This window comes from Muntiacus reevesi, chromosome 20, assembly GCF_963930625.1.
Source record: "Muntiacus reevesi chromosome 20, mMunRee1.1, whole genome shotgun sequence".
Classification (NCBI taxonomy): domain Eukaryota; kingdom Metazoa; phylum Chordata; class Mammalia; order Artiodactyla; family Cervidae; genus Muntiacus; species Muntiacus reevesi.
This window is the reverse complement of record NC_089268.1, coordinates 45,453,575-45,473,314: the sequence shown is the minus strand read 5'-3', so window position 1 is coordinate 45,473,314 and position 19,740 is coordinate 45,453,575. Positions and strand designations below refer to the sequence as shown.

Sequence of the window (19,740 nt, the reverse complement as noted above, 5' to 3'; positions counted from 1 at the left end):
CATGTCCGGCTCTTTGTGACCTCCTGGACTGCAGCGCGCCAGGCTTTCCTGTCCTTCACTATTTTTTATTTGCTTGTTCTACTAAGCACTAAAAGAGAGTATCTCCAGCCTAGAATTGAATACTGTAATTATTTTCTGTTTCTCCTTTCAGTTCTCTGTTTTTGCTTCACTGTATTTTGAACCTTTACGACCAGGTGCATTTGCATTGAGGAACGTTTTATCTTCATGAGCTGATCCTCTCATGATGATGAACCCCTGTTTGCCCAAGTTCTGAAGTCTGCTTTGTCTGCTGAGAAAGCTATGCCAGCTTTTCTTTTTAAAACTTAGGATGTGCATGGTACATTTCTCTCTCTTTGCTTTTAACTTATCTGTGTATTTTTACTTAAATTGGGCATCTTTCAAATAGCATATAATTTAGTCTTGCAGGGGGTGGGGTGGGAGGGAGGTAAGATATATGTGTGCATGGAGCTGATTCACATTGTACAGCAGAGACTAACACAACATTGGAAAGCAATTATCCTCCAGTGATGAAATAAATCATATATATGTTAATAAATGAATAACTTTATAATAAAATAAATCAAATTAAATATAATTAATTGATAAAGTAAATAAAATTAGTTTATTTAAACTAAATAGAATTTAAATTTTTATTAAAAATAGAATTTAAATTTTAAAATTTAATTTAAAAATTATTTAAAGGATTTAATTATTTAAATTGAATAATAAAATTAAATAGCATTAAATAATAAAATTATTAAGCATTAATAATTAAATTAAAAAATTAAAAAGCATTAAATAATAAATACTTTTGATAAAATATAAATTTAGTATTTCTCTTTAAAAAAAGAATCTAGTTTGAGAATCTCTGACTTGTAATTGGAGTGTTTAGGCCACTTGTATAAAAAAGATAATAACCAACAAAGAATAAACTGTGTGCATTCCAAGTGTACAGTTTCATGAGTTTCAACATGCATGCACCTGTGAAGCCATCACCACAATTGAGAAGATGGGCATTTTCATCTTTCCCAGCTTCCCTGAGAGCCTCGGTAACTCACCCCTCTTCCCTGACAACTGTTGATCTGCTTTCTGCCATTGTAGTTTGTATTTTGTAGAATTCTGTATAAATGTGCACTGTGTGTACTCTTTCTTCTGGTATGCGTCACAATGATTCTGAAGTTCATTCATGTTGTTTTTTGTTCCTTTTTTTTTTGCTCCTTTGTATGTCTGTGTAATATTCTGTTGTGTGGATATTTAACAATGTTTATTCATTCACATAGACATTTGGGTTGTTTATAGCTTTGGGCTATTACAAATAGAGCTACTACACACATGCTTTTTGTATGAACTTATGCTTTTCTTTTTCTTGGGCAAATACCTAGGAAATGGATTCCTAGGTCCTACGGTGACATGAGGGCTTCCCTGGTGGATCAGATGGTGAAGAATCTGCCTGCAATGCAGGAGACCTGGGTTCGATCCCTGGGTTGGGAAGATTCCCTGGAGAAGGGAATGGCAACCCACTCCAGCATTCTTGCCTGGAGAATCCCACGGACAGAGGAGTCTGGCGGGCCCACAGTCCATGGGGTCACAAAGAGTCGGACACGACTAAGTGACTAACACTTTCACTTTTCTTTTCACGGTGTCATGGGGCTTCCCTGGAGGCTCAGTTCTATCCCTGGGTTGGGAAGATCCTCTGGAGGAGAAAATGACCACCCACTCCAGTATTCTTACCTGGAGAATCCCTTGGACAGAGGAGCCTGGCGGGCTACAGTCCATGGGGTTGGAGAGACTCAGACATGACTGAAGTGAATGAGCACGCACACATGCATGGTTTTAACATATTAATTAAACTAAATTTAATTAATACATTTAATTTTTTTAAAAACTGCCAATCTAGTTTTCAAGTGTTTTGCATTCTCCATAGCAGGGTATAAGAGCTCCGTTTGCTCCAATTCCTTGTCAACAGTTGGTATGGCTTATCTTTTTACTTTAAAGATTCCATTTGGTGGGTTTGTGTTTCACTTACTTTATTGTATATTCATGTCTTTTATTTTTATTTTTTTGCTAGCTACTTGGCTTGGGAGATCTTACTTCCTGATCAGGGATTGAACATACACCCCCTACAGAGGAAGCTTGGTGTGCTAACCACTGGACCGCCAGGCAAGTCCCTCACATGCCTTCTTTTGTGAGATTTCCATCCAAAATTTTTGCCCAGTTAAAAAACTTAGTTATCTGTATCCTTATTCTAACACATATCTTTGACTGAGGTATGTGGTACAAATATTTTGTTCCAGTGTGTGGTTTGACCTTTTGATTTCTTAATGGTTCTCTTAGAAAAGTTTTAAATTGTGATGAAGTCCAATTTATCAATTTTTTATGATTTATGTTTTTGGTTTTATCTAAATAACTCTTGTCTACCCAAGATCACAGGAGATTTTTCTCCTGTCATTTTCTTCTAGAAGTATTAAATCTTCATGTTTAGGTCTATTATCCATTTGAGCATTTGAGTTAATTTCTGTGTAGAGCGTAAGGTAAATATTCCGCTTTTTCCATGGAGAGATCTAGTTTTTCCAGCACCATTTTTTTTTTTCCAGAAGACTTTCCATTTCCCAGTAAGTGCCTTGACACTTTCCTTGGAAATGTTTATAGATGTGGGAAAAGAGTACATTCAAGGTATATTCATATAATTTATCTATAACTCTCAGTAGGATAGCAGAATGAAAATGGGCCAAGCATTACAGATAATTTATATGGTTATGAATCTATTTTCATCAAATATATTTTCTTTTAAATATTCTTGATGTCTATTCAAGAATGCATTGAGCAATTCTCTTTGATTCTAAAATGACATGAATAGTAACATTCACATTACGACAGCAGATACCATCCCACCTACCATTTAAATATTCAGGCTTCCTGGTGAAGAGAAGCCTTTTTCCAGATATTTGGGTTTGGTAATGCTCACAAATTCCAGAATTTTCTTCAAATGCAATACACCCCGAAGTGACACAAAATGAAAAAAACAGGTCTCAATTTTACTCAAAAATCCAGATCTATAGTATTAATAAACTCACGATAATTTAACTTTCTATGTTAGGAGTGCCAAAATAAGCTAACATTTAACTGTGTGACAAAGAAAGAAACAGAAAAAGAAAACCCAACGCCTATGAAAACAGACATCTAAAATTTTAATGATGTAAAAATAGCCTCTACATATAGTACGGGAAAGAGATTAATACAGATTGAACATTTTGGTTTTGAAAACATGAAATGTCACTTCTTAGCTTAGAATAAGTCATCTCCTAAGAAATACACATTATACAATGAAATCTACAAGGACACTTTTTCAAACTCATTGTTGATTTTCAGCAACCCCCTTCCTCCACACACACTTGCTTGTCCTACAGCAATCTCAACTTCTTTTGGCAGACTAGGACGTTGAGAACTACAACAGTGGTTGTTTTGAAAAGCACCTTCTGGGTAAGTTTCACTGATTTTTATTTTTTTCTTTAATCCCACTTAGATCATGTATCTTTCTCTCCTAAATCCTTTCCTGTTCTGATAATTTGGTTGTCTAAAACAAGCAAGCTTAATTAAGTCAAGGCATATACTGCAAATCAAACATTTCCCAATTGACTGGAATGGGATCATTAAATAAAAACTGGACTGATAAGCCATAAATAACTTGCTTCTTGACTTGGTGACATGTGAATACATTTACCCATTGGGTAGAAAGGGTTTCATCTGCCCCGTGATGAATCCGATGGCTCGTGATGTGTTTGTGCTGTGCCGACCCCAGCATGTAGCGGAGGACAGACTGTGGAATGGATGCTGTGCTGAGCTCGGGGACAGCGAATGGGCTGTGTACATGGGGTCATTGGCCAGGCAGTGCTGTAAAGCCTAGATGGCTCCAGACAGCTGCTCTCAGCGCTGGGTCTGCATGTGCATGTTTTAGGGAGGGTAGAGGATCAAGCCACGACTTCTTTTAAGAGTAAGATGTGGAGTGGCATCTCTAGCATTTAGGTGATTGAGGACCTGGCCAGCTTCCCTCAGGAACCAGGGATAGCAGCACTGAAGAGTACAATGAGTCAGAAAGGCCTCTGCTTACAACTCAGGTGGAACCGTCTTCCTTTTGTGGATGACCACAGTCCGATGTGTCTTTAGGAATTCCTGCTGCAAACAATATGCTTTTTTTTGCCAATCTGAAAACATCCTTTGGAAAATCTCATGGCCCAATCATTCATAAATGCCGATGATCAGAAAGCCCTGGGGATGGACTTTCTGGGTGGCCCAGTGGTTAAAGACTCTGAACTCCCAATGGGGGAGTTTCATGGGGCATGGGTTCCACCCCTGGTCTGGAAACTAGATCCCCCGTGCCACCTGGTGGGGCCATCAAAGAAAACCTTTGGGGAACACGTGGTCTTTTATTGGAACAGTGTCCTCTCTGTGTTAAAACAACCCAGCCCTAATCGGGATACCACCTCAAAATACACGTGTCTCTCCTCTGGCACTTAACGTGTCAAGAGTTTGGGTTAAGATATATCAATACTTTCTGAAGCTTTCTTAAGAGGGTTTTTTTCCCCAACCAAAAGTGAGGCACCTTGCAATAACATGCCCGAGACGGCCAATTTTAGAAGGGCTTTCAAAAAGGAAAACGAGGTATTAACCTGCCTCCTTATGGAAGGTGAACACTTGCAAATACATCGCTATGTGTCTCAGACTTGGGAGCAACAGGCTCAGAACAATCACGAGGATGTGTAGAGCAATATTACAACCAGCTGGTAGGTCTTTTCTAAAAAGAAAATGCAGCATTGGGAGGTGCTTCCTAAGGTGCTTCTTAACTCATGGTTCTCAATGGAATGTATCAGACAAACATCTACAAACGAACGTGAACAGGTAGTCACACACACGTGGACAAGATTCTGTACAGTTTGTGTCTCAGATGCTGACGTGTGTACATAAGAACCACACGGGGGGGGGGGAAAGCCACCTGCCCCCTGGAGTTCCCTGAATTTCTGAATGCCATCTAACCCCTCAAATGTTAAAGTCTCTCACTTTTATACAAAAATATCTACAAAAATAGACAAGATTTACAAAAACCAGAGAGTACTTTCCAGTTTCCCTCGGTACCCCAGGCAGTGCTCCCTCTCCCGCTTCTCCGCTCAGAACGTGGCCATCTCCAGCAGAGAGCGCTTGAAGAGCTGCGCGTTCCGGGACAGGTCGGTCACCTGGTGGACCATCTCCTGCAGGGCGGGGGTGCTGGGGTAGTGGAGCGCGGCCGTCTTGGTGGCCAAAACTATAGTCTTGAGCTGCTCACAGAGCTGGTTGCTGGCGTTCATCACCTTGTTGCGAACGTCCTGGGCGGCCACCTGCCGGGTCAGCGTGTCTCCGATGAACACCAGTTTGTGGGCGCTGAGGATGACAAATTTGCTGTGGGCCACGAAGATCCTGGGAGGCTGCGCCGAGCTAAGGCAGCTGAAGAGCGCGTCGATGGCGTTGAGCAGGGAGATGTAATGGGTCTCGCACTGGTCATAGTAGAAGCACAGGAGCTGCCGGTCCTGCGCGCTCACGCCGCTGCTGCTGGTCGGGAGGCTCTGGGATGGCTTCCACTTGGAGATGTCGTTCTCTACGGGTTTCGTGATTTCCTGTTCCAGCAGCTGGAACTGACTCAGCTGCAGGGGAGGAAAAAAGCCCGAGTCGGTTAAGGACGAGGAATGTCTGGCAAAGTGGAAACTAACCAGGGGCTTGCAGCTGTAAGGCAGGGATGTTCATGACAGGTGCTTTTTAGATGCCAGGCCCGACAAGGGTTGCCTGCCTTTCCTGAGTTGTAAAATGCAGAGGTTCAGAAAGAGGATGCCTAAGGAATCCTCTGGCTCTGACTTCTGCAACTGGACACGATTGGTCTCTGTCCTCAGGCTGGAAGGCAGGGTAGGGTTTCAACCCAGTTCCCTTGGACAGCAAAGAGATCAAACCAGTCAATCCTGAAGGAAATCAACCCTGAATATTCATTGGAAAGACTGATGCTGAAGCAGAAGTTCCAATACTTTGTCTACATGATGCCAAGAGCCAACTCAATGGAAAAGACCCTGATGCTGGGAAAGATTGAAGGCAGGAGGAGAAGAGGGCAACAGATGATGAGATGGTTGCAGTCAAATGCTCTACCACTGAGATATACACCCTGATAAGACGGTGGGATGGCCTCACTGACTCCATGGACATAAGTTAGAGCAAACTCTGGGAGATAGTGAAGGACAAGGAAGCCTGGCGTGCTGCAGTCCATGGAGCTGCAAAGAGTCAGATGTGACTGAGCAGTTGGATAACAACAGTTTCCTACGTCTTTGCAAAGGTTAAATGAGTTGATATTTGCAAAGTGTTTAGAATAGTGTTTGGTATTATGTAGGCTCTAGGTAAATGTTTATTAAACATTGAGTGGTGGTCAGGGAAAAGCAAATGTAGAGATCTCTTGGTCAAGTCAGCCACTGATGTTTGCTCCTTGTAGAGGAAAGCGTTGACTTTGTCCCTTTAAGATACTTACATAAAAGATAACCTATAACCCTTTTCTATTTCTCCTACTCTTTCTGACCAGATTTATACATGTCATTATCCAGCAACATAGGGATGACTAATGCATATAAATGGGGCTTCCCAGGTGACTCAGTGGTAAAGAATATGCCTGCCAATACAGGAGACTTGAGTTCGATCCCTGGGTCAGGAAGATCTGCTGGAGAAGGAAATGGCAACCCACTCCAGTATTCTTGCCTGGAGAATCCCAGGGACAGAGGAGCCTGGTGGGCAACAGTCCATGGCATCGCAAAGAGGAGCACATGACTTAGCGACTAAACAAGAAAACAAATGCATGTAAATACACATGCACTGTGGAAGAGGTCTTCTCTAAAGGGATCTGAACACTGACTGGGCTCATCATATCACCTGGACCCTCAACGTTGTCTCAAGGAAGGGACCTCACCCCGGGTCAGACTCAGTGTTAGCTTTCTCCCTTCTCTCGTGGCCCCTAGATGGTGTGTCATCTAAATTGCAATAATTTCCAGCTGTTGCACCAAATGTCAGGAGAGACCCTCTTTGGCAGGCAAGGACTATCCATCACCGGAGTTTAGGAGTCAGTCAATCTTCTGCCCTCAGATAGGGCTGAGTCTGAGCAGGGCTAGCCGCACCCAGCTTCTCCCTTGAGAAATGCACTTAGACTCTTAGTTTCCTTAGACTCTGTTTTCTCCTTAGATTTCTTCTTAGTTTTCTTCTTACTGTGATTCCAACAAGTCCCCTAAAGCCCTGCAGTCTAAACTTGGCCAAACGCCAAAGCAAATATAAACAGGGTGATGCTTCAGCATAGTTAGCTTATGCTTTTCCAAGTATGTTCATAAATATATCATCTCATTAGATGGAGGGGAGAGGGATTTTCTCATTTTCTAGAGAAATAATTGATGTCTGGGGAGGTTAAGTGACTTGCCTAAGGTCATGTAGTTGGTTGGTGAGAAAGCACAGATTAGAACTCTGGTTTCCTGAGTTCTGTGTGCTATTCATGTCACTGCACACCATTTCAGTTCATCTTAAAAGGCCTAGAAATCCTCGACCCATTTCTTGCTGTTTTTATGCCCTTATATTAGCAATACCCATTATTATTTGCCCCACTCACGCCCAACTTTTGAACGAAACTGCCTTACCTGAAGCCCTTAGTAAATGGACTGGATATATTTTGAATCCTGCCCTTCAACCCTTAAACTGGACCAAGAATAGCCAAGCCATAGGCTTGTGTTGGAGAGACAGGGAGAGAGGGGAGAAAAGGAGACAGACAGAGATAGATATGGCTCAGACTCTCTTTTTTGGGGGAATTTTATAAACCAGAGAAGGAGCTGTTAGCTTAGGAAGCCAAGATGAAAACCTATCTACAGAAAAGACTTTGAGTGGCCATTTATGGGTTCTGTAAAAGTCCCAGGGAAGTCAAATGAGTAGAGACAGAAGAAACTGCCAGAAAACAGAGGCAAAGGAAGTCAATTTAGAGAGAAGCAAAGGAACGAGAGAAAGGAGAGGGAATGGACAGTCCTCGTTCTTTCAGATGTGGCTGTATCTTCATTTTCTGTTCTTGAATTCTCCCATTATGGCTTTACCATAAAACTCGTTTGCTTGGGCCAGTTTGAGTGGGTCTTGCTACTTGAGACCAACTGCCTTAACCCAAACAGTCCTAGTGTGTTAGATGTACAGGCTTAGCCTGGAAAGCTGCTATTTGAACAGAGTCCAGGTACACCCAGCTGGATTACCAAGGCCATAAACCTTTTCTTTGTTCTTTAACCCTACTGATGCCAAAGTGTACTGGAAGGATCAAAATCACGATCTTTTGAAGTCATACCTTTCTTATTAAATGGGAAGTCTTTTCAACACTAAATAGTTTTTGTTCCGATTGAACGTACCTGATGACGTTCCAGCTGCATCTTATTCTGTTTGATGATATTTTCTTTTTCCAAGAGCTCTTTCTGTTGCCTCTCGAACTCCTCCTTCCCCTTTTATTTTTCAACATAAAGAAAACATTACATCACCACTATGATTCACTTATGTTACCAGCTTCATTGACAAACATGTAAATACTCCTCCACTGCTTTGGAAACTTCCTGCATGCCCAGTTAGGTCCTGTGAACCCCAGTTCTCAGCTGAACCTCCAGAGTCACTGTGTAAATCGGAAGTGAAAACTAAGATCGATTTCCATATGGGGTGCCATGACCTCCACTCCACTTTACCATTTCTGTAGGACTATCCATGACCTCCACTCCCCCAAACCCCCTTAAGCAGTACTTTTTCTCAGGGTTCTCTTCTAATAGATTATCTGCAAACCCCTAAACCTCCTGCTCAGCTGCTTCAGTCGTGTCTGACTCTCTGTGACCCTGTGGACTGTACCCCACCAGGCTCCTCTGTCCATGGGATTCTGCAGGCAAGAATACTGGATTGGGTAGCCATTCGATTCTCCAGGGAATCCTCCCCACCCAGGGGTAGAACCCAGGTCTCCCTCATTGCAGGCAGATTCTTTACCTTCTCAGTCATAAGGGAAGCCCCTGCAGGTCTAAATGTGGGCCACATTACATTTCTAGTCTCTTCAAGTTATCTGCAATTCTATAGCAAATCACTATTTTCCAAAACACAGAGTTGGTCAACCAGCCAGGTAAATGCCTTTTGTTTGTTTGTTGTCGTTTGGCTCAGCCACGTGGCATGTGGGATCTTAATTCCCTGACCAGAGACTGGAGCTGTGCCCTCTGCATTGGAAGTGCAGAGGACTTAACCCCTGGGACTCCCAGGGACGTCCCCGGGGAGATGTTTAATGCCTCCATCTACTCTCTCCCCACACAGCTCTCCTGCACAAGGCGTGGCTCTGCTCCCTCCGCCCCCAGTTGCACTAGAGAATTTTCTAAGTGCACCCACAATGGAGCGGTTTTCAGTAATCCTCGGGACAACCCATGGCTGTCAGTCAAACGAAAAGAATGGTAGAATGAGATAGTAAGCCAAATTCTAAATAACGGATCTTAGAACGTTTTAATCCCCCGAAGGGAAACGGCAAGCTGTCATGACTCCGGGTCAATCTGGTAGAACTGTCACTTGTAGGAGGTAGACGGTGATGGCCTGATTTCCCATATGCAGGTTAACTTCTAGATCAATCGGCAAATGCCCAGTGGTCTTCAAAGTAAGACTACGGTGGGGTTAACTTTCTCTGTGAATAATTACACACACACACACATGCACACACACACACAGAGTACAGAGCTGAAAGAAACTTAGAAAATTCTCTAGTGCAGAGGTTTTCAAATCCTTTTTTTTTTTTTATAACAGTGAAGCACACCCCTCCTCCTACTTATATTTTTTTCTTCAAATTAAATATCCTACAGAACCATATCATGAAATGTGAATGCAAGTGGAGCTGGCCTATTTGAGGGCCCACTGTCCTACTTGGGGCTTCCCTGGTGGCTCAGCGGTAAAGAATCTGCCTTCCACGCAGGAGCCACAGAAGACTTGGGTTCGATCTCTGGGTTGGGAAGATCCCCTGGAGGAGCGCATGGCGACCCACTCTAGCATTCTTGCCTGGAGATGCTGGTGGGTGATAGTCCATGGGGTAGCAGAGAGTTGGACACAACTGAAGTGACTTAGCACTATCCAAGTGGGGGGGATATGCTTGCCTGAGGCATATAAATCAGATCTAATTCAACTCTGTGCTTCATTCATTTTGCACATGAGGAAATCAGGTGAGGTTACATAAGTTGGTGACACAGTCAGTGTCCTGGAAAAGTCTAGAGGACTCTGGACTCTCTAACTTGCATTCTTCCTACTGGACAACACTGCCTCCAGCTTGTGAACCAGTAACTGTGTTCCTGAACCTTTAATCGTGGTCTCCACTGCCGAGGTCTAGTCTGCATCTCACAGGTGTGAGCCCCAGGCCCCCGCATGTGAACGCGGGAGCCTTAGGAGTCCGGCGTCTTTACCTGCAAGTGGACGTAATCATAGTCATCCATCCAGCTCCTTTCCGAGCCATCGCTGCTGCTACAGTCGGGGGGCTGCTCCTTGCCCAGGCTGGGGGGCAGTGGCTTGTTGAGGGCGGGGGCCTTGTGGTCCCCGGGGGGCGGCAGCTGCCCCGGGGGGCCGGCGGGCGGGTACTCGGTGGAGTTCGTGATGCTCTCCGGCCCGCCCTTCCCGGGGCCGGCTCTGAAGAGGGCCTCGGCGTTGGTGCTGATGGTCGTGGTGAGCTGCTTGGCGTCGTCCGGCACGGTCTTGGCCACCATCACGAAGCGGTCCAGGCTGTCCCACTTGTTGTGGGGCTTGTGGACGGCCAGCACGTTCAGGGACCAGCCGCACTCGCTCAGCTCGTGGCCGGTCTGGCCCAGGATCTGGTGGGAGTCCTCCAGCCGCTGAAGCTCGCGCTTCACCTTGTGGTGGAGGACGAGCTCGGGCAGGCAGGCGGCGTTGGCCGCGGCGCCCTGCGCGAAGTGCAGATAGTCCCTGAGGGCCAGCTCCACCCTGTCCGCGGCGGCGCGGACCCCGTTGACGTGCCGCTCCATGTAGCCGTAGCTCCGCCAGTCCGTGGTGACCAGCGCCAGCAGGCTGGAGACGGCCCCGTCCAGGGCCTGCTGCAGCCGGAGCAGGCGCTCGAGGGCCGCGTCAGGGTCCAGGAGGAGCCTCCTGTCCTGCGCCGGGGAGGTGGACAGCGAGGACTCCTTGGAGGTGGTGGAGGACGTGGACATGGTGCTCCGCGTGCTGCCCGTGCTGGAGAAGGACAGCCGGTTGATGCCGTCCACCACGTCCGCGGGGCCCTTGGCTTCCGGCGGCTGGTGCAGCGGCACGTCGTACACCCCGTCCCTCTCCTCCGGGCTGGCCTTCCCGCTGGTCTCTGCTGGCGCGTCCAGAAACTGGACGCCCCGGGGGATGTCGTAGGCATCGTTGTTCTGGGGGCCCACGGGTGGGGCCGGCTGGGGGGCCGGCTGGGTCAGGGACGCGCCCCCGTGTCTCCGCGGGGCCAGCTCGGCAGCTCCGGGGGCGTCGCCGTTGTACTTGGGGTGCAGGTCCTTCCCCGGGGGCTTGGCGCCCGTCGGGGGGATGTCATAGACGCCCTCGGGCCTGCCCGCTTGTCTCAGCGGAGGCGGGAAGTCGTACTCTTTCTCCCGGAGCCCGGCCTCGTCTCTGTAGCCGGAGGGTGGAGTGGAATATCCCTGGGAAGCACGCGGACAAGGACACTGTTACCTGCCGAGCGGGTTTAAGCGGGGGTGCAGAAACCGCGCGGTGCGTCCCCACGAGGGCCCGCGGTCCTCCCGGGTGCCGCCCCCTCCCCTCTCCTCCACCATCAGCTGTCTCCCGAGGCTGCGCCGGGCGCTCGCCCCCGCCCCTGGACGCCCCGCTGCCCAGTGTGTGGACCCTCCTGCCTGAGCTGCTTTCGGGGTTCCTGGCCCACGTGTCAGGAGACCGGAGGTCTCCCCGGGGACCTGCTAGTGGAGTGATGCTCAATCATCTGCTGAAAGGTTCTGAGACGCAATTCCCTCTTACGTGGAATGAGGATGACAGTACTTCCTGTGCCGGTGTAGCCCAGGGTGACTCCAAACCCGTATGGTATACACAGCCTGATTCAGCTGTGACATCCCGTATAAACATAAGCCATGTGACATTCGGGCTTCCCTCCTCGCTCAGTCAGTAAGGACTCCGCCTGTGGTGCTGGAGACCTGGGTTCAGTCCCTGGGCCGGGAAGGTCCCCTGGAGGAGGGCGTGGCAACCACTCCAGTATGCCTGCCTGGAGAATCCCATGGACCAGGAGCCTGGCGGGCCACAGTCCAGGGGTCACAAAGAGTCAGACACGACTGGGCGACTACACCACCACCACAGGACATGTATGAGTTGCTGGCCAAACAGAATTGATTGTTTTTCCTTCTTACTGGCTCACCTTATTGACGGCCCCATTTTCTTACGGGGAGGGGGGTTGAATATGGAATCCCTACAGTCATCTTGGTTGTCTCTTCTTCCCCCCTGGCTCCCCTTCCCTCCTGGCTCTTGCTCACAAAGACAAGTTTTTCCTCTTTGGATTATCTACACACCTGCGCGCGCGCACACACACACACACACACACACACACACACACACACACACACACACACACACACACACACACACACACACACACACACACGTGCACGCGCTTTTGGCAGCTTCCGCAGTACCTCACTTACCCCTTTGCTAGGAGGAATGTCATAGACTCCTTGAGGCTTTATTTCTCCCACTGGGACAGAAAACACGGGGCCCTTCACAGAGGACGGCGGGATGTCGTACACCTGGGGAGAAACACCCGAGTTACCCGGAGTGGAAACACTTGTCATCTTATTTATTTATTTTAAATTTACACATCTATTTTTGGCCCCACTGAGCCTTTCTTGCTGTGTGGGCTTTTCTCTAGTGATGGCTCGAGGAGGCTGCTCTCTAGTTGCGGTGCGGGGGCTTCTCGTTTTGGGGGCTTTTCCTGTTGCAGAGCCCCAGCTCTAGAGCACAGGCTCAGTCGTGGCTCACGGGCCGAGTTGCTGCGTGGCATGTGGGATCTTCCGGGACCAGGGATGGAACCCATGTCTCCTGCACTGGCAGGCGGTTTCTTTACCACTGAGCCACTGAGAAAGTCCTACTTGTTATTTTGCTATGTACCAAACTTTTAATGATGGATTTGTTCACCAGGTTATATAGTCCCTTGCTCTTTGGCTGAATTCTTTGTAATAAAAATTGATGGAATTTTTGAATTTTGGGTTCTTTGACTTAGATTGAATATAAAAATGATCTCAGGTGAAAAAAAAATCTGCACTGTGTGTACTTTATTATTTTTTAAATGAATTTAATGGTTTGTGGCTGCACCGCACAGCATGAGGGGATCTTGGTTCCCTGAGCAGGGATCCAACCTGTGCCCCTAACCTTTGGATCTCCAGGGAATTCCCAACACTGTCTGTACTTTAAAGTGTAGTTTAAACTTTACACTCCCTGAGAAAAGGATAAGCAACAAAAGCTTCGTGCGATCCAAGCCTCGGATTCCTTAAAAAAGCAAATCCAGAAGACAAGTAATACTGGCCCCTGGATAAACAACTTAAATAAAGCTTCACATGAAATGTGCAGATTTTTGTGAACTTCCCCTTCCTCTGGAGCCCAGAAGCAGAGCTGCCCGAGGTTCCCTCTCCCCGGTGACGACCATGTGCTTGGTACGCACCCCGTGAGCCGTCTGGAAAGGAGGGACATCGTAGACGTCCTTTTGGTATCTGGTCGGGTACTCGTACACATAGCCGTGGCTTGTCCTCACCGGCGTGATCACCTGTGGATGGGAAGACACGAGTAAACTTCCAAGCCGAGTCCTGAGGGCACCTGGAAGCCTCATGATCAGACACTCCGCCCCATCGCTCCCCCACTAGGAAGACAAAAGAAAGAGGGAAGAGACCACAGGAAGGAGGCAAGGAGACACCCAGCCAGTCAACTTTCAAATCCCTCTTGAATCCCAGGGAAGAACCAGTCCCTGAAATCTCTCTGCCTTCCCCATGGTAACAAAATCACCTCAAAGCTGGTCAGACCAAGTCCCGATTCCCAAAAGGTACTTGAAGGGAGCGTGCTCATTCGCTTCAATTGTGGCCGACTCTTTGGGACCCCCTGGACTGTAGCCCACCAGAGTCCTCTGTCCATGGGATTCTCCTGGCAAGAATACTGGAGTCGGTTTCCATTTCCTCCTCCAGGGGATTTTCCTGACCCAGGAATCGAACCTGCATCTCCTGCATTGCAGGCGGATTCTTTGCCCACTGAGCCATCTGAAAATCCCACTTGAAGGGAGAATTGTGTTTAAATCATGAAAGTCCTAGATCAACCCTCTGGAGCACAGCATAATGAAAAAGAAAAAAGGGCTCTGAAACCATTCGTAAAGTGAATAATGTAAATAGAGTTGAACCACTTAAAATTCCTCTCATACCTTCCCCAGGAAGCCTCTTCATCCAACGTGATTACGATTATAACTAAAATTCCATAGGCCATGAATTCCATAGGTTTATGAAGCTAAAGCTCGCACAGCTCAGCTGCCTGAGATGCCTCCAGGAGATTTCATGCTAACGAATGAAATGCATGAAATACTGAGTCCTGGAGCCGACCAGGAAGAGAGCTCAGGCCTAGTCATTTTCCCATTTCCACCAGGGAAGCAAACATCCAGACGGTGCCCACGATCAAGTGATGTCAGATGTCAGACACACTCATCGCAGCCCAGCATCTGGAACTAATGTCAATGAAACAAACCTCACCCGCCAGGCTCGTATTTTCATATCTACACGCCCCACTGTGTCCTAAGCACGGGTAGAGAAATGACTGGAACTTAATCTCCTTTGAAAATATATTTAATCCCCCCCAGAGCTTCTAAATGACCAGGGTCTTGTGTCTGCCTCACCCCTGTGGGGGGACATGCAAACAGCACCCAGCTCAGCATTTGTCCTTGACGTTTGTGAGAACAGACATCACAGATTAGGAAGAGCTGGTTGTTCCCTGAGAAACCATCATCTTTTATCCTTTCTCTAATGTGAAAACTCTGGCGTCAGGCTGCCTACGAAAGTATGCAAAAAATGCTCACATCCGTCTTACCCCGAAATGGGTGGAACTCAGCCAAAAGCGCCAGTACCCTTCTCCCTGGGGGGCTCTAAATGCCTGGGTTCAATTTGCTTTTTAAATCCCTGGTGCTTGTAGCTGATTATGTCTCGCAAGGAAGGTAAAAGAGATTAGTATGCAGCCACCAGCCCAGCCCACCTCTCCACTGCCTCGGGTTTAAAAAAGGAGTCTCTTGCTTTAAGGTTTGTTGGCACAGAGCATACAGAACCATTTCACAAAGTGGCTACTGTATGGTGCAGGGCAAGCCTTGCTTTTTAAAGCAGGATGCTGGTCCCTCAGAAAAGATACACTGTGTTCCCCATGCCCTGAGATGATTTGTTTTTTTCTTCACTCACTATTGTCCAGGAGAGACATGAAGTACCTTCTCTTCCTCTGTCTCATCAGCTCCTCTATTTATAGCTCTCTGTTTTGGCTCTCTAATAGAACCTACTCACAACCCTGCTTTTGTTCGTCTACAAGCTTCTAAGAGTGGATTCTATCCAAGGCTGCCAAGTTAGTAATAACGCTAATGGAAAATCAAGGCTGGTTATGCCGAAGGCCAGCCGCAGGGCTTCATCTTTAGTTTGAAAAAGGGAGGGGGGCTGGGAGATAGATGGGGTGGTGCTGGTATCTGAAAATAGCCCTTGGTACATGTAAACAGGAGGCGCGGTCTCAGGAAGGCGGTCCCAGTGAGGCTCTGCCTTGCCTGTGCCGATGGGCCCTGGCAGAGGGCATCCAAGCTCCCCAGTATTCAACACCTCACTTCCTGACAAATGTCACCGAACTCCTGCGTGCTCCCTTTCTCATTTAGAGGATGCCTGTGGTTATCCTTTTTTTTTTTTTTAAACTTTGCATTCCAAACCAGTCATTTTCCTTGTTTATGCATTAAAAGAAACAGATGGTGGAAAACCACAGGGGGAAAAGCCGACAAAATACAGCCTCCCTGGACGTGACCATCCAACTCACACGGGTCCATAAATGGCAAGGAGGGGGGACCCGGCCGTGCATCTGGTCAGACGCGGGCGGGGCACCGCGTGAGGTCCCCGGTGCGCCGGGAGGACGAAGCGCTGGACGCCTTGCCCTCTGGACCGTCTCCTCCTCGTCCCACTGCCTGGTCACTTTCATGCCAATTGCGTGTTCTCTGCTCAGAGCAAAGTGCTGACTGTTCTGTACCTTACAAAGTTTCCAGTTTTGTGGTTTAAAAGGCCAGTTTCTTACTGCTTGACAAAGTCCACAAAAACCTTTCTCCTCTCCCAGGGTCACTGAACCCAAGCCTACGAGGAACACCAAGGTCTGGCTCAGGGGAACGTACATTTGGGGCGAAATCTCCTGGGCGTTTGCACAGCAGGCAAGGCACGGATGCTCCACACAAAGAGTGTCTTAAAAACTAATTTTCTCAATGAAATCAGGTCAGGCTTTTCATTTCCTTTCTCCCTCCGTTTGTTTTTCTTTCCTGCATTCCTTTCGTTCTGCGTACTTATTTATAGTTACAAGGGCTTAGCCTTAGGAATTACCAAAGTGACCTCTTAATTCCTTAGTGATGCCACAAAGAGGGGGCAAATTGTGGCCTTCCCGGGGCTCTGTGACCAGCTGTGCCTGAAACTGTTTTCCTGGTTCTCCTGCAGAGGGTTTTCTGTCCAGGTGAAGAATCTACCCTTCCTGGGATGTTTGTATACTTATCATTCGTGTCAACTAATGGAAGAGTCTCAAGGTGGATCTCTGAGAAGAGCTATGGAGCAAAGGGCAGACTGTAGACATGTGGAAAGGGGACAGTCCATTGAATAAATCTTTGAGGCTGGATCCCAGCAGGGGAGGATCAAAGTTTGGGAACCGGGGTTATCTTAACTCTCTACTAATTTTTTTTTTCTTCAGATTTTAAAAACTTTATTGGAAGACAATTGCTTTTCAATGTTGTGTTGTTTACCATATGGCCCAGCAATCTCACTCCTGGGGATGTACTCTGAGAAGACCATAATTGAAAAAGACACATGTACCCCAATGTTCACTGTAGCACCACTGATAATAGCCAGGACATGGAACCAACCTAGATGTCCATCAACAGATGAACGGATAAAGAAGTCATAGTACATATATACAATGGACTATTACTCAGCCATAAAAAGGAGTGCATTTGAGTCAGTTCTGGTGAGGTGCATGAATCTAGAGCCTGTTATACAGAGTGAAGTGAGGCAGAAAGAGAAAAATATTGTATATTAATGTACATATAATGAAATCTACTAATTCTGCTTGTAGAAAAAAACAAGAAAATGCACAGGGCTTACCCCGTCCCATACTTTAGTTCGCATCATTTTGTGCTTCAGGTTCTGGGCAGCCTGAGCTCTTCAGAGATGCTATTAAGACTTCCATGTCTCCTAATTTTGAGACCCGTGCATGCTGAGATTTGAAAGATGGGGTGTCTGTGTCTAGGGTGGCAGTGAGGGCTAGGGGACACTTAAAACCGCCAGGTGTGAGAGTCACTGGGCCGGGACGGAGCCCTGGGTCTGTCACCCGTGTCTCTACATTCCGTTGGCCTGCGTTTGCACCTGTAGCAGGGCCCAGGCCTGATGCGGAGCTGCCTGTGTGCTGAGCAGGTCGGGGGAAGGGAGAGACAGGCTGAGATCCTGTGCTGGGAGCACAGAATTCCTCCCCTTCTGAGAGGTGGCAGCCAGTCCTCAGCTCCAGCCAGTTGCCATCTTGAAAAAAATACTGTGTTGCCCGATCTTTTCAATTTTCACGAGAAGCCAGAAATCTGGGTTTTCATGTGATATCTGGTTTTCAAAATTGGCTCAACTATTTCAAACAGCATCTTGGCCAACGACACGTCTCTGGCCCCCAGGTGCCGGTCCTGACTTTCATCTGTGTATTTCTTCCTCCCCCAGCCCCCTCAGTCTGAGGGCAGAACCCCAAAGCTCTTCACCAGTTCCGTGCTTCGGCAAGACGGAAGCACTCTATTTTTCGCAGGCACCCTGCGTGTCTCACCTCTGTGCTCCCACTCATGCTGTGTCTTTGTACAAGATGCTCGACTTTCTTTCCTCCTATGCCAACTTGATTCAATTTTTGGGCCAACCTGAGTGCCCCTCTCCCACAAAGCCCTTCCCAGACAGATACATCTCCATCCTTGGAGCTGACTGTGTGTGTACCCACGTCTCTAACAGTGCTTATCCCTTGAGGACTGACTGTTTCAGACTACCTCATCTCTTTTCTTCTCACTGTGAGCATGGAGACAGGGCTGAGTGCAGTGCCTTGAATGTAGTCGATCTCGGATAAAGGTATAGACTGACTATGGTAAAAGGAAGGCAGTAAAGGAAAACTCTAGACTTTTCTTAAGCAAAGGGGTGTGGCTCTGCAGAGGGGAATTACAGATGATGAGATCGGTTTCCAGTTAGGTCAGCTTTAGGATGAGTGGCACCCGTGGGAGGAGGGGCGTGGCTTATCTGCCACCCAGGGCAGTGCTGTGCAAGTGGGGTGGCCAGCAGAGCAGGGGGAGCCTTGGGTAAAGCTGAGAAATCAGAAACCGTGGAAGGATTTTATCACCTGCAGCACTCTTTGGTGCAAACCACAACTGAATGGGAGCCAAGAAGGGCCACTAGCTGGTTTCCTTTTCCCCAGCCTAGAGCCTGCATGTGACCTAAACACCTGCATTCTTCTCAGCTGCAGGCCAGAAACATATGGGGGAGTTTTGCAAAAAGGAATGAAAACAAACTCTGCTTTTTGTCTTCACATCAGAAAGAAGATACAGTACAAAGGACCAGAGATCATGCTTTCTCTAGTTCTGAACATAGGGGACAGGCCCGTGTCACATGAAACCCCTGGACCGAAGGCCAAGGTCACATTGGGTCTCTGGCTCATTGAAAGGATTAGGTCTGATGAGCAGGCAGAGCTGGGTGTGGACCCTGGTTCTACCGCTTAGTAGCCAGGAGGACACGGTCATGGTGTTTGTCCATTCTAAGGTTGTTCCCTCACTGTTGTTTAGTTGCTAAGTCATGTCTAACTCTTTTGTGACCTCATGGATTGTAGCCCGCTGGGCTCCTCTGTCCATGGGGTTTCCCAGGCAAGAATACTGGAGGGGGTTGCCATTGCCTCCTCCAGGGGATCTTCCCGACTCAGGGATCGAACCCACATCTCCTGCCTTGCAGGCAGATTCTTTACCACCTGAGCCACCAGGGAAGCTGGCTTCCTCATTAGGAGCACATAAATGATAATACTTATAGGCTATTAGGAGTATTAAATGAGATCAAGTACATAGGGGACCTGGCATAGTGTAAAGCTGTAAGCCTCAGCTATTTTTATCATAATCGTTACTTAGGTTATGCAGATTTCACTTTTGGACTTAAACTGGGCAGAAGGTAATTCAGATCAACCATCCTAATGAAGACAGCTTTAAAAAAGTGAGGAGATAATATGAAAAATCCTCTTGAGGGTATCAAAACTTAAAAGATAGTAAAGAATTACCAGGTCAAAATAGAAAAGTGGACAAGGGGGAACTTCCCTGGTGGCCTACTGGTTGAGAATCTGCCTTGCAATGCCAGGGGTGCAGGTTCGAGCCCTGGTTAGGGAAGTAAGATCCCACATGCTGTGGAGCCACTGAGCCTGCCTGCCACAGCGAAAAGGTCCCACATGACG

The 19,740-nt window shown here is 47.3% G+C and overlaps 1 protein-coding gene across 2 annotated transcripts in view; it reads right to left on the bottom strand.

The window, feature by feature from the left end:
• Positions 1-3,169: 3,169 nt before the first annotated feature.
• Positions 3,170-19,740, bottom strand: part of NEDD9 (neural precursor cell expressed, developmentally down-regulated 9) — a 187,252-nt gene continuing 170,681 nt past the window's right edge. For both annotated transcript variants that reach the window (XM_065911882.1, XM_065911881.1), the window contains 5 exons: positions 13,715-13,816; positions 12,702-12,803; positions 10,476-11,696; positions 8,424-8,513; positions 3,170-5,672 (listed from right to left, as the gene is read on the bottom strand). In XM_065911882.1, the coding sequence (XP_065767954.1) occupies positions 5,163-5,672; positions 8,424-8,513; positions 10,476-11,696; positions 12,702-12,803; positions 13,715-13,816 (2,025 nt within the window). In that variant the 3' untranslated portion in view covers positions 3,170-5,162. The remainder of the gene's footprint in view (positions 5,673-8,423; positions 8,514-10,475; positions 11,697-12,701; positions 12,804-13,714; positions 13,817-19,740) is intronic.